At 39.6% G+C, this 17,108-nt stretch overlaps 1 protein-coding gene across 2 annotated transcripts in view; it reads right to left on the reverse strand.

The window, feature by feature from the left end:
• Positions 1-17,108, reverse strand: part of spidr (scaffold protein involved in DNA repair) — a 34,285-nt gene that overhangs the window by 1,835 nt on the left and 15,342 nt on the right. Inside the window, exons 9-17 of one of the 2 annotated variants that reach the window (XM_077614611.1) lie at positions 16,859-17,057; positions 16,528-16,766; positions 9,490-9,648; positions 5,909-5,999; positions 4,784-4,912; positions 4,639-4,698; positions 3,238-3,436; positions 1,988-2,131; positions 67-160 (exon numbers count right to left, since the gene is read on the reverse strand). In XM_077614611.1, the coding sequence (XP_077470737.1) occupies positions 67-160; positions 1,988-2,131; positions 3,238-3,436; positions 4,639-4,698; positions 4,784-4,912; positions 5,909-5,999; positions 9,490-9,648; positions 16,528-16,766; positions 16,859-17,057 (1,314 nt within the window). The remainder of the gene's footprint in view (positions 1-66; positions 161-1,987; positions 2,132-3,237; positions 3,437-4,638; positions 4,699-4,783; positions 4,913-5,908; positions 6,000-9,489; positions 9,649-16,527; positions 16,767-16,858; positions 17,058-17,108) is intronic. The other variant, XM_077614613.1, reaches the window with a different exon arrangement.

The raw sequence follows: 17,108 nt of genomic DNA on the forward strand, positions 1-17,108 counted from the left end.
CTTTAGCAAAAGCAGATGAGTCAACAAAAATGGCCATGAAGCTGCTCTGTTGTATTGAAAATTTACCCCAGTAAAGGAATGGTCTCCAATTTGTCACTTTCACAGTGGTTGCACACAGGCCAGGAGTAAGATGCAGTCTCATCCACGCCAATAATCACACCTGTAAAGCGAAATTGCAATTTGGCATTGACAAACTACTGTTAAAATAAATTGCTGAGTCTTGTGGATTTCTTAGTCTTTAAATAATCGTATTCTTATTCTTGTCAAGTTTATAATAAAGGCCTTGACATGTCCCCCAAAACCCCAATTTCTGCAAGTGCAAAAATGCATGTGATGTATGGGTACACGGTCGATTGGTCGCCGGTCTTTTGGTCGCTGATCTTTTGGTCGCCGGTCTTTTGGTCGCCCGGAAGGTTATTGATAATTACCATTTAAATTGTTGCTCAAATTCCCTAAATACAAACTGCAAATTACTATTTTGTCATACTTAATGCCCTAGTAATTATTAGGCTAAAGAAAAGCTCCAAATTTCCCGGACTTTTATTGTTTTTTGTTGGAGAACTTGTTAAGACCCTGACTGACGTACCTTCTTAAAGGGACAACGCATGTACATACAAACTCTTATACACTCACACGTCGGCTCAGTGAAACTGCTCATGGCCATTGTTGGCTTTTATTGATGCGTAGACCTTGTTGTTTTACCTTGTTTTGTCGCCGGTCTTTTGGTCGCCTGTTGTCGCGGTCCGGGCGACCAAAAGACCGTGACCAAAAGACGGCGACCAATCGACCGCACACGGATGTATGCTATGTGCCAATATCAGGTTGATCAATGGATGCAAAATAGGATAAACAAGTCTATCTTCACATGAATTTAGGGTTTACCTTTTTGGTTGAACTCAGCTAATGTGAATGTGAACGGAGTATGGAGTCAAAAATATGATGATTGAGGAATCAGGAAGGTAAAAAAAAAACAGCTCCCACCAAACCCACACACCATTTTGCTAAATATACACAAGCCCTCAAAACTCAATCAGTAACATGAGGTTAGAACTAATGAGGTCCAGACAATGGTGGTACCGATTGACTCATAAGTGGGTGGACATGACAACCTTGACAGGATGTATAAAAAAGCCTCCCAGACGCCATTAAACTGGAAATCAGCCAGCTTGGATTAAAGTTTAAACTGTTAAGCTGTAGGGAAAGTCCCATTGCTTGTACTCCAAATTTACTAACTATTGATTAGGATTTGACCAAATGAACCTCCAATTAAATTGGGAATTCTACCCATAATGCCTATACCTACGCCATCTATAATGGGTGGAGTACGATATACCTTTTAATTTGGAATATTGGCCATGAAAAGATGTGTGCGAAAGAATGTATTGCTGCGTTCAGCTTTACTTACTGAATTTTTTTAACTGTAATCTTAGATGGAGCTGAGACATAACACAGAAACACATTTGACAGAAGAAGAAAAAAGTTGACGCACATTCCGGGTGCTTTCTCCACTCATCAATTCCACCAGATACCATTCACACTTGAGCGCTAAAGATAATGTTGTATTTATTTTCTTGGCCACCTGAGCAAACATGTATGGACAGAAGAAGCGAGAGGGGTTGCGGGCGTGCACTTTGCCCCTCAACTGTGACATGCACAAGTTAACAGATGCAGATTATCTGATTTCGTTTTTTTTCTTCTATTAGCCACATTTTCATAGTTGGAAGGAATAAAAGAAAGCAAACACTTTCCACTGATGGCTTGGATGCCATGTTCCTGAGGCAAATTAAGATGCCATTTTGTTGGTTTCTAGCAAACATATAAAAATTGGTTGGACTTGCGGTGAAAAATGGAATGCAACTTTTGGCCCTCGAGGCGGTTAGAGTAAAATGACCAATTAACGTGTTTTTACTGAAGCAAACTCAAAGACCTTAACTGCCCAGTAATCTATTTCCTTGCGAGAGAAACAAGCACGGTGGGTGGGACAGACCTGTGAAAGAGCACAGCGAATTGGGCGTGATCTCTACATCGAGTAGATCCAGTTTCGCTGGTTGGGCCGGGGGCTCCTGCATCAAGTGAGAGACTGCGGAGTCCTTGACATCGATGATGGAATGTTCCACACATAGCAGGACACCTAAATGCAATAAAGAATTGCAATTGACGTGACAGGGAAAATTTCCAAAAAAATGCCAAGTCCTTAAAATTATTTCACTATAGCTGCCCATTTATAATCTAATGTGAATTACATTAAATCAAATGGAATGACTAAATCTCCAGAGGAAATGTATGTATGTTATGTAGGAATACATTGTAAAACATTAACTCACTGTCTGCCATTGACAGTGATAGGGGTCCAACCTATTTGAATTGGGAGTCGTCAAAATGGATTTAATGGGAACCCATGAGTTAAATAATGAAGCAACCATTTTTTTTTAATTCAAACCATTGACCAGTGGTGAAATAATAATTAATAGCTAGAAAATACAATATCTGGCGATTGTAGCTATCATTGGGGGCATTTCAGGGTCACTTTCTTTTGAAATTGGGTCAATTCATGTTTATTTGTGTCGCTTCCCGTTCATATCAGGGATCATTCCTCAATGGCAATTCCGTATATTGCTGTCAATGCCATCAACGTACATGGAAGTCAATGGCATGAACGTATATGATAGTCATTGGCATCACTTACCCCAACATAATTCCTGTAACCCTAACCCAATTCATGACACTGACCCTATGGTTGAAAATGATTTTTATAGGATGGAAGCTTTGCATTTCATGCATAGCTTGCATCAATATTTCACTGATACAAACGTGGATTCGCATAAAAAAGTGGAGTGATCAATACGCCTAAGTCTAAGAAACATGTGGCGAGACTCCTCACTAAGATGACATAGACTGTTTATAGGCCTTTGTTAGCAAGAGCAGAGTTCAAATGGGCTAAGCAGTTAAAATGCAAATGATAGCATCTTTAGTATGGTTGTGGATTATTACAGGTACAACCTGTTATTCTTACTCAAAGGACAAGAGAGTTGCTTATTTGTCTTCAGTGAACAGTGAAAAATCAGGCCATGATGCCTATCAGAGTGGATTTATACTATATGGTTCCCCAATATTTTTTTCTTCTTCCAAGGGTTATGTTTTTGATATCCATTGTGATATTGTCAAGCGATAGCGGGTCTAAAAAATAGCCTGATAATGTAGATTGAAAAACAAAACAAGCATTTGATGAGGTACTACCTTGTTCCTTGACGACATCTGTGAATGACAAGCAGCATGCGGCAGGATCATTCAATGCTTGTCGGACATGGGAATTGAGCCCACAGGAAGTGTTCACATGCAGTGAAACAGTTCGCCTGCAGGTCTTGCTGGGCAAGGCCTCCTGCAGACTCTGGTCTGTTAACACCAGCCAAACCTCACGTTGACCTATATCGCCGCTCTAAGGGTACAAAAAGAAGCTTAAGTGTAAACTAGAAAGAAAAGTGCAAGAAGGGAAATATTGGATAATGTCAGCTCTTCCATTAAAGTCTGTAATTGCTTTAACTCAACGGCATGATTCACTTATCCCGTTAAACACACAGCAGCACTTTTCCAATGCAGTCACATTCACACGTCTAATCGGCGCGGCAGTGCGCAAAGTCCACCTGCAGCTGATATCTCATTTTGGTCAAAGTTTAAAGGTTTAACCAATCAATGGCCAAGCCTTGCGCACATTATCACTCGGGATGATATGAGCTCTTTTCTTAACGTCAGAGGCCAATCTTATCAGTTGGGAGGTCAAATAAGCTGACAAAAAAAGTTAGTTTGAACTGCGTCTAGCATCCTATTTGCTTTAAATCTGCTTCAGGAAACTGCCCCTTGCACCCCCTTTTCCATGGACCTTCCTCAAACTTTTATGCCACAAAAAAACTTAGCGCCATCCACCTGTTCACATTATCACTTCCAATTTGGGATCATTTAAGTGAATTCCTGAGCGGAAATTTATCAGCGTACTAGCCTCAGAATTTGCTTGGTTTAAATTAAAATGCACAATTTTCTTGTTTCTTCGTAGGACTGGAGCCTTGAGACGTCTTTATGTCATGACAGTTTATTTATATATTGATTCATGTATTTATTTATTAACTTAGTACTTATTACCTATCTATTTATGTCTAAAAATGCCTTTCCTATTTCTGCATCCTCACCCTCTTGCTACTGTGACAACGAAATTTCCCGAATATGGGATGAATAAAGTTATCCAATCCAATCTAATCCAATGACAGACATGTCAAGCAAACTTCCTGTTACAAAATAAGATTGGATGTGGGAGGAAACTTTTAATGAACAGGCCCTTTATTGCATGGCAAATCCGTATTAAGAACATTCATTCATTTTCCAAACCGCTTATCCTCACAAGAGTCGCGGGGTGTGCTGGGGCCTATCCCAGCTAACTACGGGCACCAGGTGGGGTACACCCTGAATTGGTGGCCAGCCAATCACAGGGCACAAGGAGACGAACAACCATTCACAGAACAATTAAACCTAAACACATAATTTGCTGATATGATTGAAGTGCGTTTCCATGTTTTGTTTCTTCTGTTTAGACAAGACCACAAAGAAAGCGATTAGTCACATTCCGACAGCAAGAGAAAACAAACTTACCTGAATTTTCTTGTAAATAACAGTGGCAAAAAAACTGCAGCAACGTGTTTTGTGGTCACTCTGCAGGTGAAAAAAAATGTTTAAGGATTTTGGCAATTGAACAGCTGATGTTTTCACATTTTTGCACGCAAGAAAAGCGCCTCACTTGCAGAATGTCTTGCAGCATTTGCCTTTTGGGTGGAAGGTGCACCAGGGACTCGCTTGGACCTTCTTCCACAGGTTCAATTGAGTTCTCTTGACCTGACAGGACGTAGCAGAAGCTTGGAGGACGGCTCTGGGATAATACCAGGAAATTTATGATGAGCTTCTCTCAAAGTCATTGGATTCAATGAAGGTGAGCTCAAACAACATTGATGGCTTTGTATTTTTATGCAGCAAAATTGCAAATTTTGGGTACTAGTGTACGTAGTGTGCTTTGATACTGCTATTACCATACATATGCATTTCTTGTCAATCATTTAGTGTCTATTCATGAGATTATTCCAAACCATTTGCAGCTATGAATGTGAAATAGACATTAAGTGGAAGGGATGACAGGGATGAGTTTTAGCAGGTTGTATTCAGATTCATGGTGGGCTATATAGAATGCATAGCTATTATGGTTTTTGCTGGTGGGTTGTTCCGTAGAGGCCCCAACAGCGCAACAATATAGGCAGTGGCTCCTTAGCCGGTAACCAGTCAAATAGTCCCAGGGGCTATTTAGCCGGTAACCTATTATTTAACATTGAGTGAATAGGGGATTTTCAAAACCATTAAACCAATCTTATTGAAATTTGATGTGTTATTGCCAATAGATAGATTTTAACATTAGGTGAATAGGGATTTAATGACTATTATTTAGGCAGTGGCTCCGTAGCCGTAGTTTCTTACTATTTACCCCACACAGAATTCTTACTGGCTAAATAGCCATATGGGGCCATATGGGCTATTTGACCGGTTACCGGCTAAATAGCCCCTGGGACTATTTGACCGGTTACCGGCTAAGGAGCCACTGCCAACAATATATCTCTCTGACTTAATCCAGAAACAATGGCTTCCTTTGAAAAAAAAAAAAAGCAAAAGTTATTGTGGAAAATTTGAATTAAAACATGACATTGGCAGATGTATAGCACCTCTGTATATTAGCATGTTTGCATCCTCGATCCATGCCTGCTCAATATTTGCTGCCTTGATGTCCTACTTTCACAATTTTAGGCTGATTGTCTTTGCATAATGTTTGTTGCAAGACTGGACTGTGCAATTATGTGTCAAGCAAAGGTTCAAAACTTACACTGGCCATACTTGGCGTGTTCCCATGGCCCTCAAGGGAAAGCTTCAGTGGGGGCCACAGACTGTCCATCAAGCTGAAAAGACTGGAGCGCCTGAGAGTTAGAAACAATGTAGAAACAAGAGTGAGAGGAGGGTGGTGCAAATGGTGGGGGGGATTGTTGCTGAATAATGGACTTCAGTGGAACTTTGGCAAGCAGTTTCACTTCCACTAAGCACAAGAAAGGCAAAACATTCTTAACCACTTCTGACTGTCCAGGCTGCTAGTCACCTTTACATATAATTTAATGCAGCTGGTCCCCAACCACCGGTCCATGGACCGGTACCGGGCCGCGAGCCACCTGGTGTCGGTCCGTATTAACGTTTTCAATCTCAGTTTAGGGTACAAAACTACTATTCTAGGACTAATGCTGACAGCCGTTAGCCCTGAGGGCATCAGGATTTGTAAGAGCCTTTTCCTTTCTTTTTATTTGTAGAAACTTGTTTTTTTTGTTTCAGTTTAAAAAATCATGTATTTATAGTTTCCCATTGTCTCGGGGAACATGATTGTGACTTGGGATGTCTGGCTCCCTCAATGTGTTAATATTTGGTAAATAAAGCTATTTTATTACTCAAATCTCTCCTCGTAACATTTTTGTATATATATATATATATATATATATATATATATATATATATATATATATATATATATATGAGACCATTTAAACTTATTACGATGCAATTTTGTTGTGGCCCACCTCTGTTTCCTCCTGAAATTTTGAAAACCTCACAACCTGGGTTCATAATTTAGTTTGACATTCATTTGAAGACTGACAGATTCAATCACTGCTATTTCACCACTGATTTATATATATATATATATATTTATATATATATATATATATATATATATATATATATATATATATATGTGTGTGTGTATATATGTGTGTATATATGTGTATATATATATATATATATATATATATATATATATATATATATGTATATATATATATATGTATATATATATATATATATATATATATATATATATATATATATATATATATATATATAAATCTGTGGTGCTATAGTAGTGATTGAATCTGTCTGTCTACAAATGAATGTCAAAATAAATTTCAGGAGGATACAGAGGTGGTCCACAACAAAATTGCATCGTAATATGTTTAAATGGTCTCAAATTTAACAATTAATGACCAGTACACACACCCATTTAGAAAATGAGGTTATAAATTTGTAATGCAGGATTAATCTGAATCCCACCAATGAAAGAAAACTCATGTTTAAACATGCTCCATATGCTGTCAAACCGAAACTTGAAGAAGTGTCGGAGCGGAGAAAAGAAAAAAGAAATCGTATGAGTTCATGAGAGTCGGTACATCCTGCTCATTCATTTGTGTGGTGTGCAGTCTTATCAGCGACTTAGTCAGCCTTGCGATCACAGGCGTCCTTTGTCCAGAACTGGTTTTGCCGCTCATTCGAGTCCAGTGAGACTGCTTGAAAATGACTAACAATACATGAAGCCACACTTGTGAGGTTCATCTTCCAGCAATTTCGTGTTTTGCATAACAAAAATGTCTTTTTCTACAGTCACCAGGCTGCAAAGCTGACTGGCTATAAATGGGTTTGACTTTTTGTTATTTTTGATCCATGAAACGCACGTCAAACTGCGCTTGACATATATTTCAAGGAGAGAAAATATTACCTCCTGCGAAGGGAACATGAGTAAGCCGCATTGCGAGGAACGGTGCCAAAGAGGCCTCGTGCCTTGCTTTTACGACGCCTCACACTTGACATTTGAACAAAATACGCATCTTCAACTTTCAGGGGGATTATTAGTTGAGGCATTTAAAGAATAATAAAAAGAAAAGTTTGGCATGCTGTATATATAAAACTATAGATAAAAGATTACACTATTAAGCTGATTTTCAGGTACAATTTCAGAAATTAGAACACAGTTTTTTCCCCCCAACATTTCATTAAACAGTAAAACGAATATGGTAGAGATTCCTATTTTTAAGGAATATTATACTTCTTGTGATAAGGGAATTTGGTGTTTACATTTGTTAAACATCCATTTTTCAGAAGAGATTTTTTTAATAGCGCAACAATTGTCTCTTGGTTCTAAACAAGCAGCTTGTAATTTCTAAAAGATTAATCTATTTATGATACTTTGACCTAGGACATTATGTTTCACAAATATGATTACGTTTGGGGAAAAAAATAATTACATTGTCCCAAAGCAAACATTATCCATGAGGTGAAGCAAAGTGCAATGTTTAAGAACTGATTGCTTTAATGTAGTAATATTAAAAGATTCTGCATTTCAGCAACGTTAGCAACATGTTTACGGACATCCCCATGTGTTGAGGTTAAAGCTATACTTATATGCAAGTTAGGAATGTTAAAATGTGACTCAAAGCATTGCTTGCATGGTTAATAAATGGCAACTTTTTAACTTTGGAACATTCATTCATCCACTCATTTTCTACAGCGTTTGTCCTCGTTAGGGTCATGTGTGAATTGTAGCCAATCCCAGTTGAAGTGGTGTAGTTGCTGGAATAATCACAGCCAATTAGAGGACACAAAAAGTAAAATATAAAAATCAAAAGATGTTTTTTCCATTTTTATTCATTTTGGTTCTGAGTCGTTTATACTCACAAAGGTAAATTTATTTGAACAAATGTTCTATTGTAGCCAAAATAAATAAAATTGACAGACTGAATTAAATAAGACAAGCATTCACACACTCGTACAGCTATGGACAATTTAATGTCTTAACTGACAGATATAAAATGTATTATCTTGGAATGTGACCAAAATAAAGCATTTTAAGAATAGACAGACGACCAGAACTAAAATTTGAACTGGGGCAGACATGTTATGCAATGGGCCACTATAAATTCTGACACTGAAGATTTAATGTCTTTTGCGAAAATGTTTTTAAAAAAATGGTTTTGCACTTTAAAAAAACAAAATACATTTAAGTGTTAAAAAAACACTAAAAACTTAAATGTCAAGCGCTAAATCAAAATAGTTCCTCAAAGAATATGGAAAGCCTCATGAAGCAAAGCCAATGCCACAGCCAACGAAAGCTATCAACTTGGCCCATGTTTTACCACTGACGATGGACTCATCCATCACTGAGCACTTCGAGGAACATTATCGTCTGAGCACATAAATATATCTGTGAAATGCTCTCGTGTCGATTCTTCTAACTGCTAATCTGAGAATATGACCATGGTGGCTCATATGAACGCTCGTGAGTGTGCATCTTCAATATCCCCTTACATATAAACACAGGAGTATAACTTGCAGAGCAACATAACAAGTTTCATGAGTGCTGTCTGATTGCAAAGGGCATATTATATGACATACAGACTTGTGTGCCAAAGTGTGCTCAAACAAGTGTTCCTCCACACTTCTTGACAAGTTATCAGTCATTTTTATTTTTTCTTATTTTTTTGTTTTTTTCCAGAGAGATAATTGATTTATATAGATATGATGACAAGAGTTCCATTAAAAGCTTATGGACATGGTCATTATGTGGATCTTTGTCTGCAATCTACAAAGTCTCACCTTTCACGAGTGATACGTTGGACCACCTTGACGCTTCGCAGCATGCAGATCCGCCCGCACCACGCCCGGCTATACTTGACTAAATCGTCCCAGCAGGTCAGCAAGTGCAGCTGTACCACACTGAACATCCCAAAACTGTCCTGGACCAGCAGACAAAGCCTGAGAATGGCAAGCATAACACACCTTAATTAGCATGTTCAGCCATGTCACAGAAAAATTAAAATAATTTTCTATTTCAGGAAAACAAAAAATAACAGGATTATTCTGTTCTTGCAAGTGGGAACAGTGCTTCGATAAGGGACAGTCCAGAATGTTCATAACGGCGAAGATATTAGGCCGATCATTGCAATATTGTTTAAGAGGGCATGAAGAATTCATTCATTCATTCATTTTCTGAACCGCTTTATCTATATTAGGGTCGTGGGGGGTGCTGGAGCCAATCCCACCTGTCTCCGGGCCAGAGGTGGGGGTCACCCTGAATCGGTGGCCAGCCAATCGCAGGGCACAAGGTGACGGAAAACAATGCACTCTCACACCCCGTGACCGGACGTTTGGTCACCGGACGTTTGGCTGCGCGGACGTTTGGTCGCCCGGACGTTTGGTCGCCCGGGTGAATATAATTTTGAGAGCTGGTTTCAACAGTAGATATTAAACTCTCTCATGAATATAATTTTGAGAGCTGGTTTCAACAGTAAACTCTCTGTCATGTTGTCAAACGTCCGGCGACCAAACGTCCAGGCGACCAAACGTCCGGCGACCAAACGTCCGGCGACCAAACGTCCGGCGACCAAACGTCCGGCGACCAAACATCCGGCGACCAAACGTCCGAGTACCCTCACACCCATACCTAGGGGAAATTTAGAGTGTCCAATCATCCTACCATGCATGTTTTTGGAATGTGGGAGGAAAGCGGACTACCCAGAGGAAACCCAGGCAGGCCCGGGGAGAACATGTAAACTCTACACAGGTGGACGGACCTGGATTTGAACCCAGGACCCCTGGCCGACGCGCTAACCACTCAGCCGTCGGGCCGCCTCCAACATGAAGAACTACTTTCATGTGAATGCTGTTGGAAAGTCTTTGTTGTTTTAAGTAAAAATTAGTTTTGTATTCAAAGTGAGCATTGCATGTTTCCATCACACAAATAGAGCACACAAGTTTTACGCCACCACAACGGCAGCGGGGCGCTCAGGCACTGCGCCACTATCGAGATGGCCACCAGTCATAAATACTGCTGCACCTTGAATGATTGTTGTAAGAACCTGTATGACAAAAATGTTAACAATGACCTGTCTGACAAAAATGTTAACAGTGCCGTTTTTCCTGCTTTCTCTGATTTTGCCGAAAATGCATTTAAAGGCAAATGCTTTTCAATGTTGCCAGGAGTACAGGAGTGCTCAAAGCATCCCCCATTGTATTGCAATTCCTTAGTGTTAATCCGAGTCCCATTCTTGGAATGGCAAAACTAAAAAAATGTCAGCGTTATCCAGCAATAACACAGTGGAAAAGGTGTCTTGATGACATGCTGCGTTTATGCTGGTGGCCGGTTTCACTGGCTGCTGCTGACAGAAAGGACCTTTGGCCTAAAAACACACACGCTTAAGTGTTGTGTATTCATGAGCTGGAACCGCGACAGGCCCTTGGTATCTATCTCTGGCAGTCAAGTCCAGACACGGGCCTACCGCACCAACTCGCAGGAGTAAACAGTGGAGGTTAAATCCCCCGCTGAGACGAGTGAGGGAAGAGGAGTAGAACACTTGGGAAAAAAGGGAGGGAGGACCATCAGAGGGCCAGTCATGTATGTGCATGCTTGTGAGAAATTCCAGGCAACGAGAAAGTTCGGAGGTGGTTTTGGACCTAATTGGGACTATAAACGTTCACGCTGGTAAACATGAGGTCGATCTCATGTTTGTTCATCTAGAAATAGATGTCAAACCAACATTCTCCACATCGTATCAGACGCCAGCATTTAAACCAAGGTTATTCCCAATCGTTTGCATTAATGCAACACCTAAATTCATCTTTGAAGAGACAACATATGAATTGAGTTGTGGTTCAGGTCAGAATTAACAGACCCCACCCAGTCTGGGACTAATTTTTGAAAATGTGTCACTGACAGAACTTGGCTTAAACCACATGAGTAAACCATTGGGATCATTTCTGGTCACTCCAAACACAAAAATACGAATGTTTTGTTGTGGTAAAAAAAAAAAAAACACAAAAAACAGAACATTTTGTTTCCCATAAAACAAATTGCTAAGCTAATGTCTAAAGTTCCATTTTCCCAAAATTGAAGAAGAAAAAAAACTTCCACTTATTCAGTGGCACTAACAGAGTAGAGCATAAGCGCTGCCACCAAGACAGAAAATGTCTTTATAGGTGCTTTCTTTTTAGGAATAGCAGTGAATGATTAGTGATCAATTTTTAGTGCCATTAACAACGATAGACATCTACCAGTTTGAGGGATCCCAATTGTAATGACTGGTACACGGTCGAATGGTCGCCGGTCTTTTGGTCACCGATCTTTTGGTTGCCGGTCTTTTGGTCGCCCGGAAGGTAAGTGATAATTACCATTTAAATCGTTGCTCAAATTCCCTAAATACAAACTGCGAATGACTATTTAGTCATACTTAATGCCCTAGTAATTATTAGGCTAAAGAAAAGCTCCAAATTTCCCGGACTTTTATTTTTTGTTGGAGAACTTGTTAAGACCCTGACTGACGTAGCTTCTTATAGGGACAACGCATGTACATACAAACTCTTATACACTCACAGGTCGGCTCAGTGAAACTGCTCATGGCCATTGATGGCTTTTATTGATGCGTAGACCGTGTTGTTTTACCTTGTTTTGTCGCCGGTCTTTTGGTCGCCCCTTGTCGCGGTCGGGGCGACCAAAAGACCGGCAACCAATCGACCGCACACGGTTTGAGGGATCCCAATTGTAATGACTTGCATGATGATGTCTACTGCTGTCTAAGACAGGCAATGCGTTGAAAAAATGACTGGTAAGCTTTTCATCACACTCGTACATCTCTGTTGAGTGAGACTCACTTGTGGCACTTCATGCCACGCTTGCATGCTGAAATCATTTCCACTCGATGACGATTCAAACTCCCAGTTTTATGGAAATTCTGGTAAAACTCCAATTTGAATAGCTACAATGGCGTTTCAAATTTTATTACATATTATAATAGTGCAATTTTCCAGAGCAACCCCTTAAAGGGATATACTGAGTCACTTTTCATTTGCATTTTTTAACTTTAAATGTACTTATAAAAGTTGAAAAGACATTTTCCCCCTAAATAATCCTTAACGAGAAATGTTTACAGTATTCACTGCAGTGAGAGCCAAATGTGGTTAAAACAAACATTTTATTTTGCCTTTGCTGCAGCTTGTCTCAACTTGAAGCAAAAAAACAAAATATCTGATCTAACACTTGATAGACAACAAAACGGGTGGTAGTACCAGCTAGATATAAACGAGAAGCCTCCTTCTTTTTGGCCGTTCACAGGCTGGCTTCCTCGTGTCGAGACCCCTGGCTCTTTCAGTCAGAGACTGTTTTGAGGAATTTGTTATTGTGAGCAAGCACAGAATTCTTAGCAGCACAACTTTTCTTCCAGGAACCGCTATCCACTTTCTCTGTGTGCATATAGCCACACACACACACAGTCACAGCAAGCACAAGCACATTACTTGGCAACGCGCTAAGTAAGTGACCCACGCTTTTAAGAATACAGCCGAGAGCCCTCATTGGTGTGTTGGTGTGTGCGTGTGCGTTGGGGGGGGGGGGGTTTCAGGCAGGATTCCTCTGCAAGGAGGCTGATAAACATGGCTGAAACAGGATCTTTGGAGCACATTGTGTTCCTTCACCACTGCGGAATATAAAGACTTCTCACTTCCTGCAAACAGTTAACCTTCATGTTTATTCTACTCAAAATTTACAGGAACTCACCATCTTCTCCAGGCGTAAATATCGCCCTCATCTTCCCTCTCCTGGGTGTGTTAACAACAAAAGTATCAAAAACATTGTGAGCGCAGAAGTGAGTCATTGAGGCTAGGGACCCGCCATGAGAGGCACAAAGTGTCCTTGTCGTCACACTATAAAAGGACCACCATGCAAAGGCTAGTTTAACTTTTTTATTTTTTTATTTTTTTAACTTCACTAACATCCTGGAAAAGTACTATGGACAACATAATGAGCTATGAGGTTATACACACTATTTATTTATACTAGGGGCGACACTTTAAAATGCTAAATCAAGATTAATTAGAAAATAATTGAAAAAATGAAGACATATTAATCACGTCTGAATTCCAAACAGCACAGAATTTTTTTTCAGGAGTTGATTTCCAAGTACATCGACTACACTGATGTGTACATCAGAGCTTGGCTGCTGGTTACAGAAAATGATAAATATATAAAGAATCAATTTTCAATGAAAAAAATACTGAAAACTCCCATTTACCTGTTTTGGGGGGATTTATATCAAGCGGAGAGGAACTATTTTCACTTTAAGGACAGTATTTAAAATATTTACATTTTTAAATAATACATTTGACATGCTTATAGCTGTAATATTTGATAAATATACACATTTTGATCATTGTACTTGTGTATTTGTATATCTGTATAAGCGCGAAAACATGTTTTGTGGTAGTTATAATGGGGTGATCATACTTCACGTTTTTTGTTTATCGCGGCCATGTCTGGTCTACATTAACCGCGATATTCGAGGGATTACTGTATTTTCTAGTTGTTTTTCTACAGTTTTGTATTGAAATGTAATGGAAAAATTAAAAATTCTTCGGAGTAATTTCCTCAGATGGTTAGGTTAACTCAATCTGTGTGTTTGGGGGGCTATCAACATACAAGTCATTTTTTTACAGGGAGCACTGGCATCCTATGTTGACAGCTGGTAGGTTACGCAGTTTAACTACACTGTGAAAAAATAAAATATCTAGGACAGTTGTTTTTAAGGAGAATGCTTGGAAATACTTCCGTGATGTAAAATCAATGTTTCTGTTTTCCCGCTGTGCTAGTCCAAGGCAGTCCAATTGGCATAAATATCAACATTTTTTCTAAATTATTGTAGTTGCCACAATCGCGCTCTTACAAGAAAGGGTTCAAATCGAATCTTTTAAAACTTACACAAGAAGAAAATCCTACATCCAGACGCAATCCCCTCGATTCTCAGGATCGTTAAATAACCCGATTACCAAGTAGTGAAAGGCCACCATTAAATGTCTCAGCTGATTTTTTTTTTAACAAATATTTTTTTTCAACCCAGAGTAAAAGCAACATGACAAAACCTCTCTTTCATTAAGAAACCACTACTACAAATGTCAAGAAGCAAAGGGAATACAGTATAAAGTGTGGGTCAAGATCCGGTCGCTTGGCAAATATATAACAATGAGCAGTCTGGGAAATATACTGAAGTCACGGTTATCAGTATGCCCCACCTCTGTCCCGTAACTACAAATTCAATCTGTTGACTACGATTAAGTACGGAGGCGCGAAAAAGAAGGGAGGAAGTCTTTCCAGCTCGGAAGGGCGGCTTTTGTTTACCAGCCACAGGGGAAGCATGGTAGGAGCAAGTGTCGAATTACAACCTTAAAACAGGCTCGACGCCTGTCAGCTGACCTGCCGTCATTGGATGGCAGCAGCCGCTACCCACGCCGGGCCCTGTTCTGACCAAACCCAAAGCTACAACCATTATTTTATTACTTAGTGAAGGACAAAACAACAAGCTTGGGGAGGGCCAGGCAACTAAAGGTCACAGCGGATTAAGCTCATTCACTAATTCATTAACTACAACACTGCACTGTCGTGTGTTATTTCAAAGTCATAGCAGATTTTAACAGCCTATAGTGCAAATCTTTGGATTAGTTTGACTTACTGTTTGGACTATAAAATGTTACGAAGTCTCTAAAATAAGTGTTGTACAGCGGGTCGTTGTTTAATGATGGAGTTCCAGCCCTATGGTAGTGACCAGAAAGAAATTTGTATGCCATTCAAAAAGCACAATTAACTACTGAAAATACTGAAGACCTGTCAGAATTACCTATACATATATTTGAATGAAAACACTCTCAGGTTATGGTCACTAATGTAGAAGCTATCGAAGGGGCAACCTCATGTATGGAAAATTAATCCCATTAAGTGTTATAAAACCATGCAGTATCAGAGATTGGCAAAAGAGTTGTCTTAAACACAGAGCAATCTCCCATTCACTTGCATTTAAATTTCATCATTAAAATGTTTACAGCCCGGTATAAACTTTGAATTTTGTCTGCATGGCAAGAAGATTGCTGCCTAACAATTGCAGAGAAGTGAGCTTTCTTTGTACCAAAATCGTTCAAGTTGTAATTACACTTTAAAAAAAAAAGAAGTCAAAATGCATGAGTTTTTGTGCCACGGCGCCAAACTATCAAAGTGCCACAAATAATTAGAATACATGAGGTGGGATACAATTGTATGTTCAATTGCTGTGGGATACATTTTGTTTGTGTGTTTTTTAGTTTTCCTAATGTAAGGTTTGTAATGATGACGCTTTAAAGTCATATTCCAGGCCGACCAAAGAAATCATAAATGAAGCACCCTTTTGTAAAATAATGCATTTTTCTTGTTTTTGGAACATTGATGTCACGGTTGCAAACTTGTTTCTGCCAGTAAGTGGGCAATGATTCAGCACTGGCTTGCTGGTACATGTGAGCCAACACATATCACACTGGCTTGGGTTTAAATTTTTTTGGTGGAGAATTTGGCACGTATCGCATGCAGTGCGGCTGGATTCAATAAGACATGTTTGTGTCCTTTTGTCAAACAATAGCACATGGCTACAGTGTGCATACTTTGTTAAAGCTTTTGGGTATGCGAACAATAGCCTGACCACTGGGACACAATGTGCAACCAAGGAGTTCTCCGTATTGTGGTCCCGAAAGCGTCCAAAAAATGAAATACGTTTAATCTCTTCCAGATTTTTCTAACAAAAAAAAAAATAAAGACCAAGATGGCGGGAAAAAATGGCTCAACAATACCTGCGTTTGCCTTGCTCTGGAGAATTAGGAATGGAGGAAGATCTGAAGGGCAATCTGATGCTAGTGATGGATACAGTTGGGGCAGGGATAGAGTAAACCCTCTGGACCAGTACCAGCACATCCTGGTACATAAAACCAGCTTGCCCTAGGCCCTCTATAGCCTCCAGGAGAGAATAGCATTGTCTTTCCTTGAGAGGTAAGCTTTCCACCCTCCTACTAGAACCATCACAAGGCAATACCTGAGGGGTGTAAAGTTGTGGATTTTGACAAATGCGTTGACATGAGTTCAAAAGCCTGAAGAATGTTGTTAGTCAGCGGTATAAATACACACCTGTTCCATATTACTGTCCTTAGCATCCCTGCAAATTTCAAGCAGACCAAAGGTCCGACAAAGCGGGTATGGTGTGAGACATTTTGCCGCAGAAACACTTGGTGGTGCATTGGCGACTTCTGAAGGGTGTTGAACTTTCCGGCTGAAGTGCGTGTTGAGAATAATATTGTAGCCTTGGTTGTCAATTGACAGACTTTGCCTACACACACAAAAAAAGTTTACAATTTTGCATACATGTCCATCATGATGT

The sequence above is a fragment of the Stigmatopora argus genome, chromosome 12 (genome assembly GCF_051989625.1).
Source record: "Stigmatopora argus isolate UIUO_Sarg chromosome 12, RoL_Sarg_1.0, whole genome shotgun sequence".
In the NCBI taxonomy this organism is placed as follows: domain Eukaryota; kingdom Metazoa; phylum Chordata; class Actinopteri; order Syngnathiformes; family Syngnathidae; genus Stigmatopora; species Stigmatopora argus.